The sequence below is a fragment of the Pseudomyrmex gracilis genome, unplaced genomic scaffold (genome assembly GCF_002006095.1).
Source record: "Pseudomyrmex gracilis isolate BER0280 unplaced genomic scaffold, ASM200609v1 scaffold_119, whole genome shotgun sequence".
In the NCBI taxonomy this organism is placed as follows: Eukaryota; Metazoa; Arthropoda; class Insecta; order Hymenoptera; family Formicidae; genus Pseudomyrmex; species Pseudomyrmex gracilis.
Genome location: NW_018020703.1, coordinates 82,585 through 101,766, shown reverse-complemented (window position 1 = coordinate 101,766; position 19,182 = coordinate 82,585). Strand labels below are relative to the sequence as shown.

Sequence of the window (19,182 nt, the reverse complement as noted above, 5' to 3'; positions counted from 1 at the left end):
TTCGCCCCGAGTACTCTTCGCGCACGACGTTTATCCTAATTATGGCGCGCCGTTGATATTCTCGCGCGACCTATTTCCAATTCTGCTAAAAGTATATCCGTACTACGCGAGACGTATCGGTAAAAACGTATAACACACGGAATATGATACAACGTAGAATTGCACAAACGTAACCGCGAATAGGAACGAGAGCACGTATGTGTCTCTCGTCTCCAAAGATATACGCGTTGCACACAAAATTGCGCGTTTGCGGAATCGTGTCACACGGCGGTTTTACATACACAGAAAATTCAGATCAGAATCGATCAAACCGCCTTTTCGAATCTTTTTCCGAGTTTTATTCGACATTTTTATTGATCTGTAAATTACGTTTTTTTTTTTTTTTTTTTTTTTAGCAAAACTGCGTTTCACGTTTCTTTCTTTTGCAATCTGCAAACTTCCATTTGCTTCAGATTCGAAAACACACTACACACGCAAATGAAAACTTGTAGAAATTTGATTCTCTTCGGGCAATGTTTTTTTTTTTTTTTTCTATATCGCACATCCATTTAACAATCGTTAAAAAGAAAATATTTGCAATCAAAACATCTATCTCTGGTAAAAAAAAAAAAATTTACCTTTATCTAACAAAATACAAAAACCTTGCGTAATATAAAACGTTTCAAAACTAACACCAGAGCCACGAGAATACATCCGTTGCAATATGAACAAATATGAACGAACGTAGTGTGCTTTATTGAGGAATTTCTGGCGCCGTGTGTATGTATTTTACACATGCTCCTATTCTATTCGAAGATTGTTAATAAAATAGGAAAATCGCGCGCGCGCGCACACATACGCGCACACACGCGCGAGAAAAGCAGGACGAGAATCGCGCGCGCGCGCGCGTCCAATGGCGCTTTATCATATACCACGTTTTCATCGCATCCGCGTTAACTGAAATAGCTGAATAGTGCCTCGAGCGAGAAGCGAGCATTCTGCCTATGCCTAGGCTCTTTCTGTATCCATTGTCGCATTCGCTATGCCCTCTCCGTTCTATTTCCCTCCGTCAATCTTTCCTCGTATAATCTCTCGCGAGCCACAATTTGTGCTTCGCAACAGGGAAGCTTCTTCGTCGTTATAGCTCACGCGCTCTCTCTCTTGCGCTGAACCTTAAAGCTGATACAGATTGCGGAGGTATCATCGGAGGTATTATATGTAAATTTACATATAATTGTCGATGAAAATCGAATTTCGCGGATAGAACGAGAAGAGAGAAATTTTTTAATGTTATTTTCACAGGAAACACTCGCAACTATTACACTCGAGATAAAACAAACGCGTTTCAATGACTCAACGGCACACCTTAATTACATTCCAAATAGTGAGAGATGAAAAATACACGCGAAATTCGTTGAAACGAGATCTGAAAGAATTTAGCTAGAAAGAAGAATGAAAATCGAACGTGAGTTCGCTATGAGGAATCGCGTAGTTTTTTTTTTTTTTTTTTTTTTTTTTTTTTTCAAAGAGGACGCGAAGACAGTCCGTGTATTTCACGGAATGCGATTCTAATCGAACTTTCCACTCGATAACACGAAACGAAAAGAGACGCGCGCGCGCGGGAAGCATCGGGAGTCGATGTACATAGTTCTCGTGTCCAAATATTTAGTTTAGAGGAATATCGCGGAAATATCGTCGGGCAAGAAGTCGCTCGTGACGAAAGCGCATATCTCGTCGATCGTTCTCTATTGACATTTTCATTATCTACGTTACGTCGCGTCACGTATTTACGCGAGAACGAGCGATAACACCGAATACACTGACCTGTATATAAAAAATCTTTAACGTTTACACAGATCCGGAATTATTACAATATTTTCACGTAGAAGTTCCGTAAAAAACAAAGGTTGGATTTATATACTGTGCTTTAAAAATATTATTACGATATTTTAAAATACTTGTTACGTTTATTTATGTATTTTTTAGAGACCAGGACATTTGATAAAAATAGAATCTTATCACGCACGGAAATCGCGACGTGCGCAAAAAATTAAAACACGAACCGTCTAATTGGAAATGACATGAAACATCTGCCAAAAATAATATAAATTTTTATTGCAACATCGGTTGTGTGTTGCCGATTGGATGTATGTGCGGTAACATTTGTTATGCAACCCATAACCCGAAGACAAGAAAATTCAACGGCAGTTTCTGCCGTGCGCGATATTAAACCGGATCAATAAAATGACTTATCCCTATTGCTGCGCTCTACGTGCAACATGACGTTTCCATCTGGTGCACGCGATGATTCCCCCGATGGAACGAGATAGAGATCAGTTGGAAATTTCAAGTTGTGACACACTTCTTGGCGAGAGAAAAGTATAGTATAAATTTTTCTATATTATACGCCGACACAGAATAAAGTATCATCCCAAAAATATCACAAATTATTTCGCTTGCGACGCTATAATCTCTGTGTTTTAAATTATCAACACGTCTTCGTAACCTGATTGATCTTGACTCTGACAGATCTGTCTCGAATTAAATCACACGCATTTTCTCACTTGTCTTATTCAGATAAAGCTAATAATCTTGCTGTACAGTGAAATCTTTTTAAGAAGATTAATTAACGTTAAATGCTTAAATTATTGCGTTATAGATTATCGTATAGAGGAACCAGAGATCGTTTCGTTTTATAACACAAATCTCGCGTTGAAAAGAAACGTCGAGTACGAAAAAGAACTCGATGGATTTAGAAGAGAGAGAGAGAGAGAGAGAGAGAGAGAAATCATACGCATATAACTTACATATAACGTATCCGTATTGACAGAAAGAGAGAAATTGCGAATGCAATTGCAAACACGAAGCGCAATGGACGCGATCTGTCTAAAAACAAGCAACGCAGTGTCACGTTTACAATAAAATAGATATTTTCTCCCGTTGAAAGCGGAGCGGTAATCTTTAATTCGCGCACATGTATGGTCTAAGTTCTTCTTCTTGCTTCATTTTACGTTATACTTTCTTCATCTTTTCTTCTCACCTCCCGCTCTCTTGTCCCTCCCCCTCCCCGCTCGCCCGATATATCAATTTTTTTAAATTTTCGTCGAAACGCTCAAAAAGCGCTGTCACACACAAGTCGAATCTCAGTCGTAACGACATGAAGTATCATCGGTTCGTCACGTCTAAACTCGATTTTTCGCCCGACGACGGGCGTGTTGTCATCCACGCGCGCGAGAGAGAGAAATTCTCGCGCGCGCGTTTCCAACCCTTTCCCCCTCCTCCCCCCGCCCCCGCGAGGGCGCGTCGCGACGCGGCGCGTTAAAATGCTTCCGGACAAAGTTACCTCTCTCCCCCCTCTTCCCTACGGGTTGTGTCAAGAGACTTTGTACGCGGCAAAAAAGAAAAAGTCTTAACGACGCCGCGTCTACGACGGTGAACCACTCTTCGCTCGGCTCTCGTACCGACCGGATGACGGACTCGAGCGGCGGCGGCAGCGGGTCGACGAGAAAAGGCCGACTCTCGAGAGGTAGTGAAAAACACGTGCCTACCCGGTCGAGAGGGAAAAAAAGTTTCATTCGTGCGAAATGCGATGACGAGCGTGTCAACCCGACACTTTGCTCCGACACTTTACACGAGAAGATCCGACGTGAAAAATTTACGGGAAAAAAATCGCATATGCGGAAGAGAGCGTGCGGACAAAATCACGCGCGCGCAGAGATACGGCACTGTCTATGGATAGCGAGACGGAGAGAGAGAGAGAGACAGAGAGAGAGAGCGAGTGAGTGAGTGAGTGAGAGAGAAAGAGAGCACGCGTGGAACCGAGTGGAACCGAGCGACGCGAGAGGGTTGAGAAAGGGGTGGCTCGCGACGGGGGTAGTTTGGCGGCCCGTTCACTCGGCCCGTTCGTTTGGCCAGTCGTGCTGTGGCGGCTGCAATCGCGCGTTATCCTCTCGTGTTCTCCGCTCGCGTGGTATGATTTCCGTACGCGGCGGGGACGATCGTTCTCGCGAGGGACGAATCAACCTCTGTCGTCGTCGTCGTCGTCATTCACGAGAACACGCTGACTCCTTGCAGCCGCGCGATGCACACGATCGCCGACGATCTCGTTCCGCGGAATCGATCGTCGCTCCGGAGAGACGGGATTAAAAGCGAAGTCGGAAGGGTGTCTCCTGGTTACATCGCGCGCGAAACGATTTTCTCTCACTCTCTCTCTCTCTCTCTCTCTCTTGATTTGGTTCTTCGGTTCTTCGAAAATCGTCGTGTAGACTGAGACTGATCGCGAAATTCTCAGGAAACGATTTCGCTCCGCGAAAATAGTCGAGCGAAAAAAAAAAAAAACGCGATCGTCAGGGCTTTCCGTGTCCTTCCGGAGTTCGCAATGTGACGAAAAGTGTATTTCCTCGATCTGATCTCCGAAGGACGTTTATTCCTGGTACTTAGCGAGGTTTTTCGGATTGTTTCGCGTTGGTGCACGTCGCGAAATCGCGAGGGAACGGAACGACGACGAGTCTTTCGCTCTTTTCTTCGACTCCTCGCGATTCGGAGTGACGTAAAAAAACAAAAAAACAAACAAAAAAAAAGAATCAATTCTCTCTCGCGCTAACTTCAAGAGATGATGTTCGCAACCGAGCGATTGCGAAATTGTTCGTGGAATTGCGACTGAAGTGCGAGACAACGCAATAAAAACAAGATTTGGTATCGCACGTAATTTCGAGATTCAAACGAAATACAATCTTAAAAAAAAAAAAAAAAAAAAAATAAAAAAATACAACACGCGAGAGTCTATCCGACTTTCTGGCCGCCGAAACACGATCACGGGGAAATTTGCGTAGGCAACTAACGGAGAAAGTGAAAGACGAAGCGAACGAGAGGGAAAGTCAGAAGATTTCTCTCTCTCTCTCTCTCTCTCGCTCTCTGCCTTTCTCTCCATCTTTCTCTCTCTTTGTCTATCCATCTCTTACTTTTCTCTAACGGATATGTGCTGCGTAGACGGCGAGCGAGAAAATGTTGTCGTTATTTCTCATTTTGAGAAAATCAATCGCGACTCATTAGGTCGGCGGCCGGAAATCAAAGAATATCCAAATTCGCGTTGACAACTTTGATTTGTGAGATTCGGGGGGAGGGGGATTTAAAACAAAGAGCACAAATTCGCGGATCGCGCGAAACAGCGAACATCGCGGAACAAATCGATAAGGGACACCGCTACTCCGCGACTTGTGGATTCGCAGAAACCGTTTCGAATCGATTTGTTTGGACAATTGCTCTCCCGATGCGGGGCGTGCGAGCAATGCAGTTTCGAGATCTATCGCCGATAGATTCCCGCCGGATCGTCCAGATGATTTCACCCGGATTGATGTCCGTCTCGTCACGATGAAGAATTTCGTCGAGACATGGCAGCTATCGGTACGCACGACATAAAAACAGTTTCAAGTTTTAAAAACAAAAAAAAACTTAAATAATTTCAAATAGATTTATTACACATTTCTGTGATAAACATATTATTTATTGCATACGGAAATGTTTCATCATTTGCTCTTTGTTCGTCATGTGCATTTTACATTAGCGTTGCGCGTATTAAAAGCAACGTCATTTCATATACAGGAAAAGTTATTATGTGCGCAATATTATTACATTATCATACGTGCTTTAACAGAGCTGAATTTCAAAGCTTTCCGCCCGTAGCAAATGGGGGGGGGGGGGCTTTTCAGATTCAGTCCCCTGATTGAGAAGATACTCGTTTTTTTCGCAACACATTTTTTTCGCATCTAAATTTTCAAAGGAACAGTTTTGCGCGTAAATGTAAAAGCAAATTATACGGGTTTAGTGTCTGATTTAATTTAATCACGACGCGTAATTGGACTTCCAGCTTGCACAAAAAAGAAAATTAACGAGGGGTGTAAATCTCCCCTCCTACCTCATAAGTAGAAAAATTGCAATTTCTCGTTATTTTGTAAGGTAAAAAAAATTAGAAAAAAAACCCCCTAAAAAAATCAAAATATCCTCGTGTCTTTTATACACAAACACACCAATATTTGTACTGCGGTTGGTACTTCGCATCTCGAGCCATTTGTTCTCTCTCTCACGGTTCGTATTGATTTTTTTTTATTCTCTTTTTCTGATTATAATCGCGCACACAGCTCTTCCTCCCTCTCCCCCTTCTCCTCTTCTGTGTGCACGCATTTTTCAAGAAACACACATTCAGCGAGCGCGCTCCAACATTTTCCCGCGCTCCCGTTTTTTTTTTTAATCATGCAAACTGGATTATTGTACTTTTCATTTCAATATGCGGGGAACGCATTAGATAATTGACCGGAGAATCCGAAAGGTCAATACAATTAATATGCCATTATGTCGGAGAACATTCTGCAAAAAAAAAAAAAAAAAATTCTTCTTCTCTTTCTCTCTCCCTCTCTCTCTCTCTAATAAAATCCAACAAAAAAGCCGAAGAAAAAAAACACGTTCTTCCGCGCCCACACGCCGCGAACCGTAATTCACACGTTTCCTTTCGTCGCAATTAAGTAAATTGGACGAATTACCGATAAATTTTTCTCGCCGCGCGCCGGTTACACGATCCGTGGAGCTTCGCGTAATGTAAAACGTCAAAGATGCTCGTCGATTAACGACGATGCATGTCCCAACCGGAAGCAATCTCGATTCGCGCTTGCTTCTCTCTCCCTCCTGCACTCTCCCCCCTCCCCGCTCTCTTCTCGCCGATATTTCCACGTTATTTCCACGCAGTTATTTTCGGGAGAAAAGAGGAGATTCTTCGCCGCGCGTCCATCACCGCTTCGATCGATCAGTCTCGGACGATTGCGAACAACATCGATATATTATTTTCTCGGCGTATTAGACGCATTTAAAATACACGCGCTTTTTTTCTCTTTCTCTCTCTCTCTTGTTTTTTTGTTTTTCTCGCGGTTTTAATTGTTAATCGAATTATCGAAGCGATTATTAAAATTCCGTTACATATACGCTCTCTCTGATCTCTTGAAATTACATATGTGTATATTTAATATACAAGCCTCGCATTTGCTATTTCGACATCTCGGCCGTGTCTCGAAAGGACGAAGTGATGCGAGTAGATTTTCCCCGTTTCCGTTGTCCGGATGGAGCGATTACAGGATTACGAAGGCAATCTCGGTCGTACGAATTTTCGGTGATATTACGTGTATTTATACACACACATATAATATTTGCGTCCTTGCCCTTGCCCCTCTTGTGCATGTGTGTGTGTGTGCGTGTTACGGTGCTGCTCTCTCGCCGCCCGATGCACTGTGTAATACCGCGACGTATGTAGGTACGTATGTGGAGCGTGCGCGCATTAGCAGTTTCCTAGGCAATCATAAGCCGGAAGTTGTCGGCAAAATTATTAGTCTGAAAAGCGGATACACGATAGGAAGGAGTCGATACGTTCTCTCCTCTCTGGAAACGCGCGCGCGCTCCGGTGCGGAAGTTACTTCCATCATGTTTCCCATGTGTGTGATATCTCGTCGTCGCCATCGTCGTCGTCGTCGTCGTCGTCGTCGTCGTCGTCGTCGTCGTAGTCGTCGTCGTCGTCGTCGTCGTCGTTGCAATTCCTATATATGTATATTCGTTCTCTCGCGCGCGCGAAGAAGTTATCTATCTATCCATCTATCAAAGTCACACCTCTGAGGGCGAACCAACATCGCGGCGCAATTTACTCGTTGAAAGAGGGGCGGTTTAATTTAACGAAACATACCTTTCTTCTTTCTAATTCATTACACTCTGTATAGTCGCCCCGTGCGTCGTTCTTTCTCATTTCTTTTCGCGCGCTCAAAGGTCGCGGTACGTTTTCTTCTCCCATTTGAAATATTGTTCCCGGTGAGAAACACGGTGCGAAGTGAAAACGTGCGCTTTTTAAAAAAAGGGGAAATCCGCTCTCTCTCTCTCTCTCTCTCTTCTTCTCTCTGTCTCTCCGCGCGCCAGTTGTCGTCGGAATAAATTTTACACGAAGCGCGGCGCGGAACAAACTCCCCCGTTCGAATAGACATCAACGTGACAGATTAATTTCGACAACACCGTTTGTTTTGCGAACGCGTTTTCGCACGACTAAATGTCAGATACAAAAATAGAAACGAAGCGCGACAGATGCGGCGAATTTTTTCCTTCGCCAGTAAATTGGTGGGATGTTTCGAGGTTTTGTTATTTTTTTTACGTTTCAAGTTTTATATTGAAATTTATTTTGTCGCGAATGACACTCTTCCTTGACACGTTTGAAAAAAAAAACTCCTATAAACTTCAACAAAACTTTGCAAGAACGCGCAATATACACGCGCACACACAAAAGGTAGTTCGCCGAAGTTTTCGACACACTCCCTTCCGCGCGAATCCCTCCGGCAACTGAAACGAGGCAATAAACCCAGAGATCCAAAGGACCTCGTTTACCGATCGTTTCGAACGTTTGCAGGATTCTTGCGGAACGTCGTCGTCGTCGTCGTCGTCGTTGTCGTCGTCGTCGATCTCTCCGTGCAATTCTCCTTGCCTTGAGAGCAAAAGTGCGGAAAATGAGGAAGATCAAGAGCAGCGAAGCGGTCATGCCTCGTCGTCGAACTGGGTCGTCATCACTTTGAAATTCAAAACAAGACTCCGGGGCCATCTCGGATTTAAAGCCGTACCATCCACATCCGCTACCACGCTCGTTAGACTCGGTCTCAGTGAAATTAAATCCGTTTAACGAGTCGCAAATCTGCCATTTGAAAGGGGGTGCGTAGGAAGCGGCGCGTGAAAGAAACGACACTCAGTAAAAAAAACAAAAAAAAAAACACAAATAAAATAAAATAAACAGAAAATCACACACTAGGATTATTTACAAACGTAGAAACAACCGGAGAAGAAGAAACATGTGCCTCAACATATAGAGACGGGACTAAATATATTCCCGTAGACAGAAAGAGAGAAGAAGAATTGTAGATTCAATGCGGAAAATCAACTCGAGGAGCGAGCGTTCTCTCGAACTTGGCGGCGACATTAAAGACTGAGGAGACGTCCTCGAGACGACAAATGATCCCGCCGGAAACCGGGTCTTCCGCCATTTGTCTGCCTCGATTCCGGAACTGATTATCGGAAACAACAAGCGTTTCCGAAGATCCGCGATAATCGCGTCGGCTGCTTTAAAGCTCACCTTAAGAGGATTTCAGAGAGGGATTTCCGAATCGCACGTTCTATCCCGCGGCATTCGGTCGGGAGGAAAAAATAAAACGCGATCTCGGCAGGGAGCCAAGAATATTATATATATATATATATATGTANGTATATATATATATATATATATATATANANANATATANATATATATATATATATAATACAAACATAAACGAAGGAAAGTCGAGGAGAGAAGCTAATTCAAAAGAGTCGATCGACTCTCTCGGGACTATCAACCGCTGTCGGTCTCGGAGGAATGTCTATCGCGGCCAAAGTGCGAAGTTGCGAGCGATCGGATAAAGGTCCGAGAGAGCGACGAAAATTCGTTCGCGTACAAAAAAATCGATGGCGAGGAACAAATCGCGCTCTGTTCGCCGTAGGTACATAAAATCGAAAAACTTGGCGCTGTATTTAAATATCGCGTTCGTTCCGGAATAAATGGACCGGGAAGAGTCTCGCCCGTAGACGAAGACGAAAGTTTTGGTAAGTACAGAACCGAGGCGCGCTTCGCGAAGTTCGGAATATCGGTCGCGGGAGGAAGGAGGGAGGTAATAAGGAATTATATAAACATGAAGTTTCGAACAATACTGAGAGTGCGGAGGTCGACTCCGGATCGAGTTCGGTAAATTCACTCTGCTAACTTCTGGGCGCGGCGTGTTTTTGCGCGAACAAATAACACACCGATGTTGCATCTTGCGTTCGAACCGATTTCCGATTCGCTGTTTAAACAAATTGCCGCTAGAGATTGTGTGTGTGCGCGTGTGTGTGTGTTGCGAATATTTCCCATTTAGCAATTCGTACGATTTTTGCAGAAGGTGGAACCAAGTTGAACGTGACGAGAATCCAACGAAAAGAAATTTCGAGACGATCATTATTATGTAATAACGACTAGTTTCTTATCTTAACGCTCGATCGATGCTATTGGTTTAGTTCAGCGTGATAACGGCCTTTCGAGAAGCGCATGGCACACTAATAATAAAGTTTTGGTCTTGTAATGAAACAGAAGTCTCTTGTTTCGAAATAGATGGGTGGTGGTGTAGAAGTTCCACTCTGATAAACGTAACGAGCGAGAACGGATCGAAGATCCGAAAACAATTCTACGAAGTGCGCGCGTGCGACACACGGTCAGGCGGTTGCAAGATGCGCCAGCGTGTGCCTGCGTTGTTGCTGCTGATGCTCGTGGTACTGTCGGCGCGGCGATTGACGACAACAATCGTGGAATCGAGATCGCACAGCGAAGCGGTGCTGATCCCGGGCGACATCGTGCTGGGCGGATTGTTCCCGGTGCACGAGAAAGGCGGCGGCACCGCGTGCGGCCCGAACATCTATCATCGGGGTGTGCAACGCCTCGAGGCGATGCTGTTCGCCGTCGATCAGATCAATCGGGACAACAAGATACTGCCGGACATCACGCTGGGCGTGCACATTCTGGACACGTGCGGCCGCGACACTTACGCGCTCAATCAGAGTCTGCACTTTGTGCGCGCGTCCCTCTCTAACATCGACATCAGCGTGCTGGAGTGTCGGGACAAGTCGACGCCTCGTGTGAAGAAAACGGCGAACGCCGGTCCCGTGTTCGGGGTGATCGGCGGATCGTACAGCTCGGTGTCGCTTCAAGTCGCGAATCTGCTCCGGCTCTTTCATATTCCGCAGATATCGCCGGCGTCCACGGCCAAAGCTCTCAGCGACAAAACTAGGTAACGATTCCCGATTACGATACGACGAAAACTTCATATTTTATTTTTGAAATGCGTTGATAATAGATCAATTTTATTTAGAAAAAACATAAAAATAGTCAGCAGTTCTGAAGAACTGCGTTTGATTCTTGTTTAATCTTTTTCTTATATATCTTTACTTTCGAATACCTGGTAAAAAAGTAAAATTAAATTAGTAAAATTAAATTTTGTAAATCAAACTTCTAATAATAACTTTGTCTAATAACGACTGGTTGACTACGAACACACACCAACCCAAATCGAATGTCAATCTCTTCCTCCAACTTCCTCCAACGTGTTCCGTTTGTTTATTCCTCAGGTTCGATTACTTCGCGCGAACTGTACCGCCGGACACCTTTCAGTCAATTGCGCTGGTAGACGTAGTGAAGATCGCCAACTGGTCGTACGTCTCCACCGTGTACTCCGAGGGCAGCTACGGCGAGTACGGCATCGAGGTGTTCACGCGCGAGGCCACCGAGCGTAACGTCTGCATCGCGGCGGCTGTGAAGGTGCCCAGCGCCGCGGACGACAAAATATTCGACGACATTATTCAACGTTTGAACAAGAAACCGAACGCGCGTGCGATCGTCCTGTTCACCCGCGCGGAGGACGCCCGGGGTATCCTGGAGGCCGCGCGACGCTCGAACCTCAGCCAACCGTTTCAGGTCGGTAAGGGAAAAAAAGTTCCGACGTCTAGTTTTCTAGCTCGCGAGAATTCTCTCTGTTAATTAAATCTCTGCGAGATTTTTTACGCGACCTGTGTAACAAGTTAGCACCGGGGTTGCCGTGTGTGCGGCAAATGGGGATATAAAAAAGTATCACGTTACCAAAACAAAAGAGTGAGCTTGCAAAAAAAAAATGTTAACAATAGAGATTTGCTCGCGGTCTTAATGTTTTATAGGAACTAGAATCAGTCTCAAAAAAAAAAAAAAAAAAAAAAATAATAATAATAAAAATGAAAATCTCTCCGCATTGTTCAATATGAAGTTACCTCGTTTGCTCGTTAAGCTGAAGAAAAAAAAAGCAAAAATTCGGTGTAATATTATCTTCTTCCTCCGCTCGCACACAAGTATAACGATCGACCGCGAATATACCTAGTGGCTGGCGAGCGACGGCTGGGGCAGGCAGGGCAAGCTGGTGGAAGGTCTAGAGGAAGAGGCCGAGGGCGCCATCACGGTCGAGCTGCAGTCAGAGAACATCCCCCATTTCGACGAGTACATGGAATCGCTCACTCCCAAGAACAATCTGCGGAATCCGTGGTTCGGGGAGTACTGGGAGGAGGTGTTCGATTGCACCCTGAAGAGAAACGCGGCGAGCTGGCGAAACAATTCGAGCAACAATCACAGCCTCGCCGTTTGCTCGCCCGAGCTGAGACTAACGCCCGCGAGCGGTTACGAGCAGGAATCCAAGGTTCAATTCGTCGTTGACGCGGTTTACGCGTTTGCGTTGGCGCTTAATAATCTGCACAAAAATCTCTGCGGTCGCCGCACTGAAGGCATATGCCCGTCAATGGCCAACTACGATCGCGGCGCATTCTACAGAAATTATCTGCTGAACGTGTCCTTTGTAGGTGAGTCCCCCGTAGATGAGTGACGGCACGTGCGCGCGTGCTTTTCTCATTGTAAAACGAATTCGAATAGCGCGCGCGATACGGGCCATTTGTTCGCTCTTTTTGTGACGCTCGGTTTTTCTTCCGTTCTTTTTTTCCGCTTCCCTTTGTTAAGAGACTTTGAAGGAATATTGGGCAGGAAGGCAGGAGAGAACAAAGAAGAGAAAGAGAGGAATGTCAGAAAAGCGCGCTCTCTCTCTCTCCCTCTCTGTGTGTGTTGAATCTTTAATAATAATAATATCAATAATAAGTCTTGTCATGTGTATATATATATACAGGGTGTCCCAGAATTGCCGTACAATCTCTCGTAGGCAGGTAGAAGGAGTAAAACTGAGTCGAAAAGTCCTGAACCATTTTTTTCTATTATTTATAATAAAGGAGTAATTATTGGGTAAATCAGGCCAATCANTAAAGGTCTGCGCTGATTGGCCTGATTTACTCAATAATTACTTCTTTATTATAAATAATAGAAAAAAATGGTTTAGGACTTTTCGACTCAGTTTTACTCCTTCTACCTGCCTACGAGAGATTGTACGGCAATTCTGGGACACCCTGTATATAGTCTCGAGAACTAAAGCGTAAAAGTTAAAATAACAAGACAAACTTTTCCATTGTTCCGCGCGATCTATTGTCGCACTTAAATCGAATCGCTAATTCAGCTTTTCGAAAGTCGAGTGTCGGGTCGACTCGGCAACTGACTTGAGGACTTCGTAGTCATTACACAAACGTTTTGCAGACGCCGCCGGCAGCCTGGTGAAGTTCGACGAGCACGGGGACGGTCTCGCGCGATACGAGATCCTCAATTTCCGAAAGGGAACGAACAACAATGGAGCGAACGGCTATCACTATCGGGTGAGGGTTTTCATTCATCACAGTACCTGTAATCATTATAACACGCCATTATATTATCGTCGATCCGTAATTGAACGAACTGTCATCTCAGCCCGGGCGAGCGATAAATTCAAATGACATTTCGGCTTTTGCGAAAGCTCAGTTTTCATCGCACACATACACACACAAACACACACACACACACACACGCGCGTACAACTTGCGTATTCGTTAATGCGCAAATAAAGCGGCAGTCGGAATTTTCCGATGGTTGTGCGAGAGACCCGTGCGATGTTTAAATTGCGAATCGAATTCACTCGATTTATTTAGTTTGACATCGTTAACTTTCGATTTTTATTTAAACGAAATAACAAATTTTTTCGGTAAATATTATTATCGAAGACATCAGGGACATATTGATCGGATACGATATTTTCGATGATACGAATCGTTTTCCGCTAATTAACGTCGCGCGTACGAACACGTCAGCGCGCAGACTCATCGGCGCAAACCGATAACAATGCGGGAATCGAACGCGGCACTGCACCATTCAACGAGTAATTAAAGTCGGATCGGGAACTGCGCATTTTTTTTTTTGAAGAGCTCGCGGTTACTTTTTCGGGGAAAGAGTTTTCATCGTTTCGGGAGAGAAAGCGGAATGTTTAATAAAGTTCGCCGTTGAAATCCGGCCACAAAAATTGACCGGTTTTCCAGATACTTATATACGAATGAAACGTGCGCGAATGAAAGAGAGAGAGAAAGGGAGAAAGAAAAAGAATATCGAGAGAGAGAGACAGTCGAGCCAATCGTGGTGCCAAATTGTTCGACAGGTGGTGGGCAAATGGTACAATTCTCTGGACATTCGCACGGAAGAGCTGGTGTGGGCGCGAGGAACAAAGGACATACCGATTTCCGCGTGCTCGCTGCCCTGCGAGCCAGGTATGATAAAGAAGCAACAGGGTGACACTTGTTGCTGGGTGTGCGACCAATGCGAGGCGTACGAGTACGTCTACGATGAGTACACCTGCATGGACTGCGGCCCGGGAGCCTGGCCGCATCCCGACAAACGGGGATGCTATCAGCTACCGGTCAAACATATCAGGTGCGCTATTCTGCTTTTTTTAACGAGAAGGCTTCGATCGTTTCGTTCGCGGCTAGAGAGAAAAGGTGTCGCGTCGCGAGAAACGAATATTTCGCAGCGCGAGAATCACAAAGTAATCAAAAAAGAATCGCGCGACACGGTCGAGATGAAAAAGAGAGTTGAAGCGAGTTTTTGAAAAAAGTTCGGAGAGAGATGGTCTTGGAAATGTGACTTGTAAGAAGACTTCGCGCGAACAAAATGTCTTGTTTCAAGACAACAATTTCTCGTCAGAAATCTTCGAAGTTTATATTTTCTCCTCACGTGCGCGTGCGAAAAATAATGTTCGAGTAAAACTTGGAAAAAAAAAAAAATGTATTCCTCGTTATTTAGTATTTGTAAAGATATTAATTAGTTATAATATTAAATCTCTCAATTTTATAGATCTTTAATTAGTTAATATCAAATCTCTTTCTTTAAAATACGTGACAATTATTTTCCACTCGCGCATGTTCTCTCTCTCTCTTTATTTTCGGTTTTACCAGATGGAACAGCGCTTTCGCTATCGCACCTGCGATCATCTCCTGCCTGGGGATCGTGGCGACCCTGGCGGTGGCTTGTCTGCTCTTCCATCACCGCGACACACCGGTGGTAAGGGCCTCCGGTCGGGAACTCACGGCGATTCTTCTTGCGGGTGTGCTGGTCTGCTACCTGAACACGTTCCTGCTGCTCGCCACGCCGACCACGGTGATCTGCATCTTGCAGCGCTTCGGCGTCGGCGTCAGTTTCAGCGCCATGTACGGCGCGCTGCTCACCAAGACCAACAGGATCGCCAGAATCTTCGACTCGGCCTCCAGGTCTATCGTTCGACCGCGGTACATCAGTCCCGCGTCGCAGGTCTGCATCGCGGCCGCCTTAATTGCCTTTCAAGTGAGCATCTGCATTCTAAAAAAAAATCTTCCGGAACATTTTTATGAACTGCGCTTTGAACAATTTTTAACGTCCATATTTTTCACATTATTTTTTGAGCTATTTGATTTTAAAAAAGTAAAATATTTGGAAATTTTACTTTTAATTCTTCTCGGGAAGAGGAAAAAGATTAATATTTTCTACATTGTCGTATAAACAAAAGACTTATCTGTAAATTTGCTTCGATATAATAAACATTATTAACGCGTGAAATAAACGAGATAAAGAAGGCGAAAAAAGAAGATTTTTTGATACCGAATTAAGTTGCGGTTTTCTTTTAAAAAAGAGTTCTCTCGCGCGTATACACATTTAATAAAGTTATTGTATTGTGTAATCCTCCACAAAAACTTGGCGTGTTGTTCGTTTATTTTTCGTACGTCATCGCGAGAAAGATAAAAGATTCCATTTTTAATTCCGAAGGTTGTACTCACATTGGTCTGGATGATCATCGAGCCGCCGGGTACCAGGTACTCGTACCCGGCTCGCCAGGAGGTGATACTCAAGTGCAACATCCAGGACATGAGCTTCCTGTTCTCGCAGCTGTACAACGCCCTGCTGATCCTCATCTCGACCGTGTACGCGGTGAAGACGCGCAAAATCCCGGAGAACTTCAACGAGAGCAAGTTTATCGGCTTCACTATGTACACCACGTGCATCATCTGGCTCGCGTTCGTGCCGATCTACTTCGGGACCGGGAACGCCCACGAGACGCAGATCACGACTCTGTGCGTGGCGATCAGTCTGAGCGCGTCCGTAACCCTGGTCTGTCTGTACTCGCCCAAGGTCTACATCATCGTCTTCCAACCGGACAAGAACATACGACGCAAGGTCTACATCGGCAGCACGTTCAAGAAGCAGAGCAGCAGCGTCGGCGCGTCGTCCGTAACGAAATGTGAGGGTAAAATCGCGACCGTTAATCGAATGCAAACTTACACCTCCCTCTAACCCCTCTTCTCTTTTGTAATTTTCTAACTGCACGAGCATCTGGCAATTAACTGCGCAAACAGTTTTTCTATTTTCTTTATTCTCTCTTGTTTTGCGACGGCGTTAAAACGTGACGAAATACGAAATGTTCATCTTTCATTTCTAGGAAAAACAACGCGTGCACGGGTATGTTTATTCAACAAAGTGAAAACGCGTAGAGAGTAGTGTTTCAAAGGAAAATACACGCGGCTCTATGAAGCGGTGGACATTACTTGAAAAAAAGCGAATGCTTTATTTTCGCGGGAATGAAAATTCTTCCTTTTTTTTTGTTTTTTTGTTTTTTACACAGACAACCTTTTTCCGTCGAATAAACGTCAGAGAAGAGCTTTCTTTCTCGAGAGAGAAAGAGTGAGAAAGCGTGAGAGAGAAAGCTTTAAGACTTGCACAGCGCAAATCCGAACCTGATTCGCGTTTGTATCTCGAAAAATCCGATATGACATCTGATCTGAGAGTCGGCGAATCGCTTCGTCGCTCTCGCTCGAAGAGAAGTAATCGATACACGAGCCGTGCGGGTGACGGCGGTGGTGGCGATGGCGGTGGCGGCGGTGGCGGCGGCGGCGGCGGCTTGATATTCGACAGTAACGGGCGATGATGTAACTAGTGGCCAAAATCTGGGCCAATCCACGCGGATTTAGAAAGCTTTTAGTTTATTAAGAGCTTTATTTATAACATATCCGGTTTCTATTTATATCCACCACGTCCTCGTTTTATCTTACGCGTGTTCTAACTGCCCTCCTCCCTTTCGAGCCCGATATTAATCGCCGATTAAGCGAAAATCGTTATTTCCACTGTTGGTTAGGTGATTAACCACCGTTGGTTACGTAGTTGGTTCGGCTGCTGGCTACGCAATCACACGTAGAGGATTACAGAGCACGCGCGCACCCGCTCACACACACACACACACACTCTCACACATAAACGCTTAATGCCGTCGAGATGACTTTTGGTCCTAAGCGGCGTTAAATTATTAAGTTAATACCGGTACCGCCTCGCCAGCCTCTTTGTGCTCTTATGAATTTATAGTCGGATTATATTCGTGGAGAAATTTTGGAAATGCAGAACCGCAGAGAGCGAAACGTCACGTGATTACTACATATATCATAATAATGAATAAAGTAGAAAGAGATTAAGCCACGTCGTTTTCGTGTATGTAGAAATAGAATCAGGAAGCGTGTGCGAAAGTGCTTGACGAACTCTATTTGTCAGAGAAAATTTTTACTTTATAATTTTCACATTCTACTTACACTAATGACATATATTCTTCTTATATTACTTTATTAGCAAGAGAATTTTAATCGAGTTCTGTACTCTCTTAAGATGAGAAAAATCTAAAATTGCTTTTATCACAATTGCACGTGTCACTTTTCACACACACACACATCTTTCTTCCTCTAGAATAATGATTAATATAATGCCGATGTTGTGTAGACACGAGCGAAGCGGGGAACGAGACCGTGCCCCTACAAAGCGCTTTGACGGCGGCGGTGAAGACGTCCGTGGGGGTCACCGAGATCTCGCTGACGCCAACTAGCACCACTAGCAAGACCAACAACGAGCAAGTGGCGCAATTGTAAACTCGTCGCTGCACGCACACAGACACACAGGCACACACACACACACACACACGTCACGGTACTCTCTCGGGGTCTTCGGTAATGAAATTACCGAAGCGAAAAGAGAACTGATACACAGAGAATCGCTCTGTAATAAATTAAAAGTTTTAAATTTTAATTTGTTATTAAGACAAAGTTAATAATTAAATTAAAATTTAAAAACTCCTTCAAGAACAAGAAGAGAAAACGCGGCGAGCGCTTTTGACTTGCGTGATTATCTTCGTTATCGTTTGCAGCATCCATTGTCAATTGAAGGGAAAAGAAAAGAAAAGATATCGAATTTATCGATCGTTATATCGTAATCGCTGTTGTCGTTATTGTTACTGTTGTCATCCGTGTATAAATTATATATACACACACACATAAACACACACGCATACACATATATATGTACACGTGTTTACGTACATACATTTATTAAGTGTATTACCAAAGTGAAACTACTAATTCTAGTCAAAGCATCTCATTCAATGAGCACGATTTTCATTAGGAGTGCGAACGCGCGCGCGATTCCGCATCGATTTCGTTTTAATTTATTGAACGTTTAAACATTTCGTTTCTCCCGTGAGAAAGTTTTACGATGAGTGAGAGAGAAAGAGAGAGAGAGAGAGAGAGAAAGAGATAGAGATCGCACACAAATGGACAATAAATAAATGTATTTAAAAGCGAGTGCAATTTTGTCGGACTCCAATATCGAGAATGTATTCCTTCGCGATTTTTCTTTTCAACTCTCTCCTTTTTGTACAGCAACTTTTACAATTGATCCAACGTTTCCCTTGAAATTTTCTAAAATTTAATTAGAAGAAGGAACAATTTAGAAACAAATTATTTATCTTGAAAAAATACACATAAACTAAAAGAAAAAATGTTTCCGCATACGCATTCGCTTTCTCGTTTTTTCTTTCCGTAACGAAGAAGTTCTTCAAACGTTTGATCAATTCTGCGAGTATAATCGCACGAAAAAAAAAAAAAAAAAAAAAAAAAAAAAAAAAAAAAAAAAAAAAAATAATTATTACCGTATCGGCCGTTTAACTCCTTACCGGATTGCCGGAGCCAAAGCGACGTACAAAAAACAAATATCTTTTCTATTGTAACGAGCGCAATGAGAAAGATAGATGGTGAAAATAAAACAATGATTGAATAGCGTGTGTCGGAGATTTAATTTGTTTCTCATGTGCGATCCATCATTTTCCACGGATTGATGAAACCGGCGCAATTTCAATTTCTTACGAGCTGTGT

The 19,182-nt window shown here is 44.0% G+C and overlaps 1 protein-coding gene across 1 annotated transcript; it reads left to right on the top strand.

Annotated features, from left to right (window-relative positions):
* The first annotated feature begins 3,914 nt into the window (after nucleotides 1–3,914).
* On the top strand, nucleotides 3,915–19,182 carry LOC109856438 (metabotropic glutamate receptor). Its single transcript, XM_020431720.1, has 10 exons — nucleotides 3,915–4,411; nucleotides 4,969–5,382; nucleotides 10,169–10,841; nucleotides 11,179–11,524; nucleotides 11,958–12,429; nucleotides 13,205–13,320; nucleotides 14,130–14,401; nucleotides 14,923–15,307; nucleotides 15,767–16,238; nucleotides 17,759–19,182. The coding sequence occupies exons 2-10, from the start codon at nucleotides 5,370–5,372 to the stop codon at nucleotides 17,902–17,904; spliced, it is 2,895 nt and encodes a 964-aa protein (XP_020287309.1). The 5' UTR covers nucleotides 3,915–4,411; nucleotides 4,969–5,369; the 3' UTR covers nucleotides 17,905–19,182.

What these genes read in the sequence shown, in the direction of transcription:
- LOC109856438 (XM_020431720.1), top strand. An exon ending in GCTCTCAGCGACAAAACTAG is followed by an intron (nt 10,842 to 11,178) that starts GTAACGATTCCC and finishes TTTATTCCTCAG; the next exon opens with GTTCGATTACTTCGCGCGAA. An exon ending in CGAACGGCTATCACTATCGG is followed by an intron (nt 13,321 to 14,129) that starts GTGAGGGTTTTC and finishes ATTGTTCGACAG; the next exon opens with GTGGTGGGCAAATGGTACAA.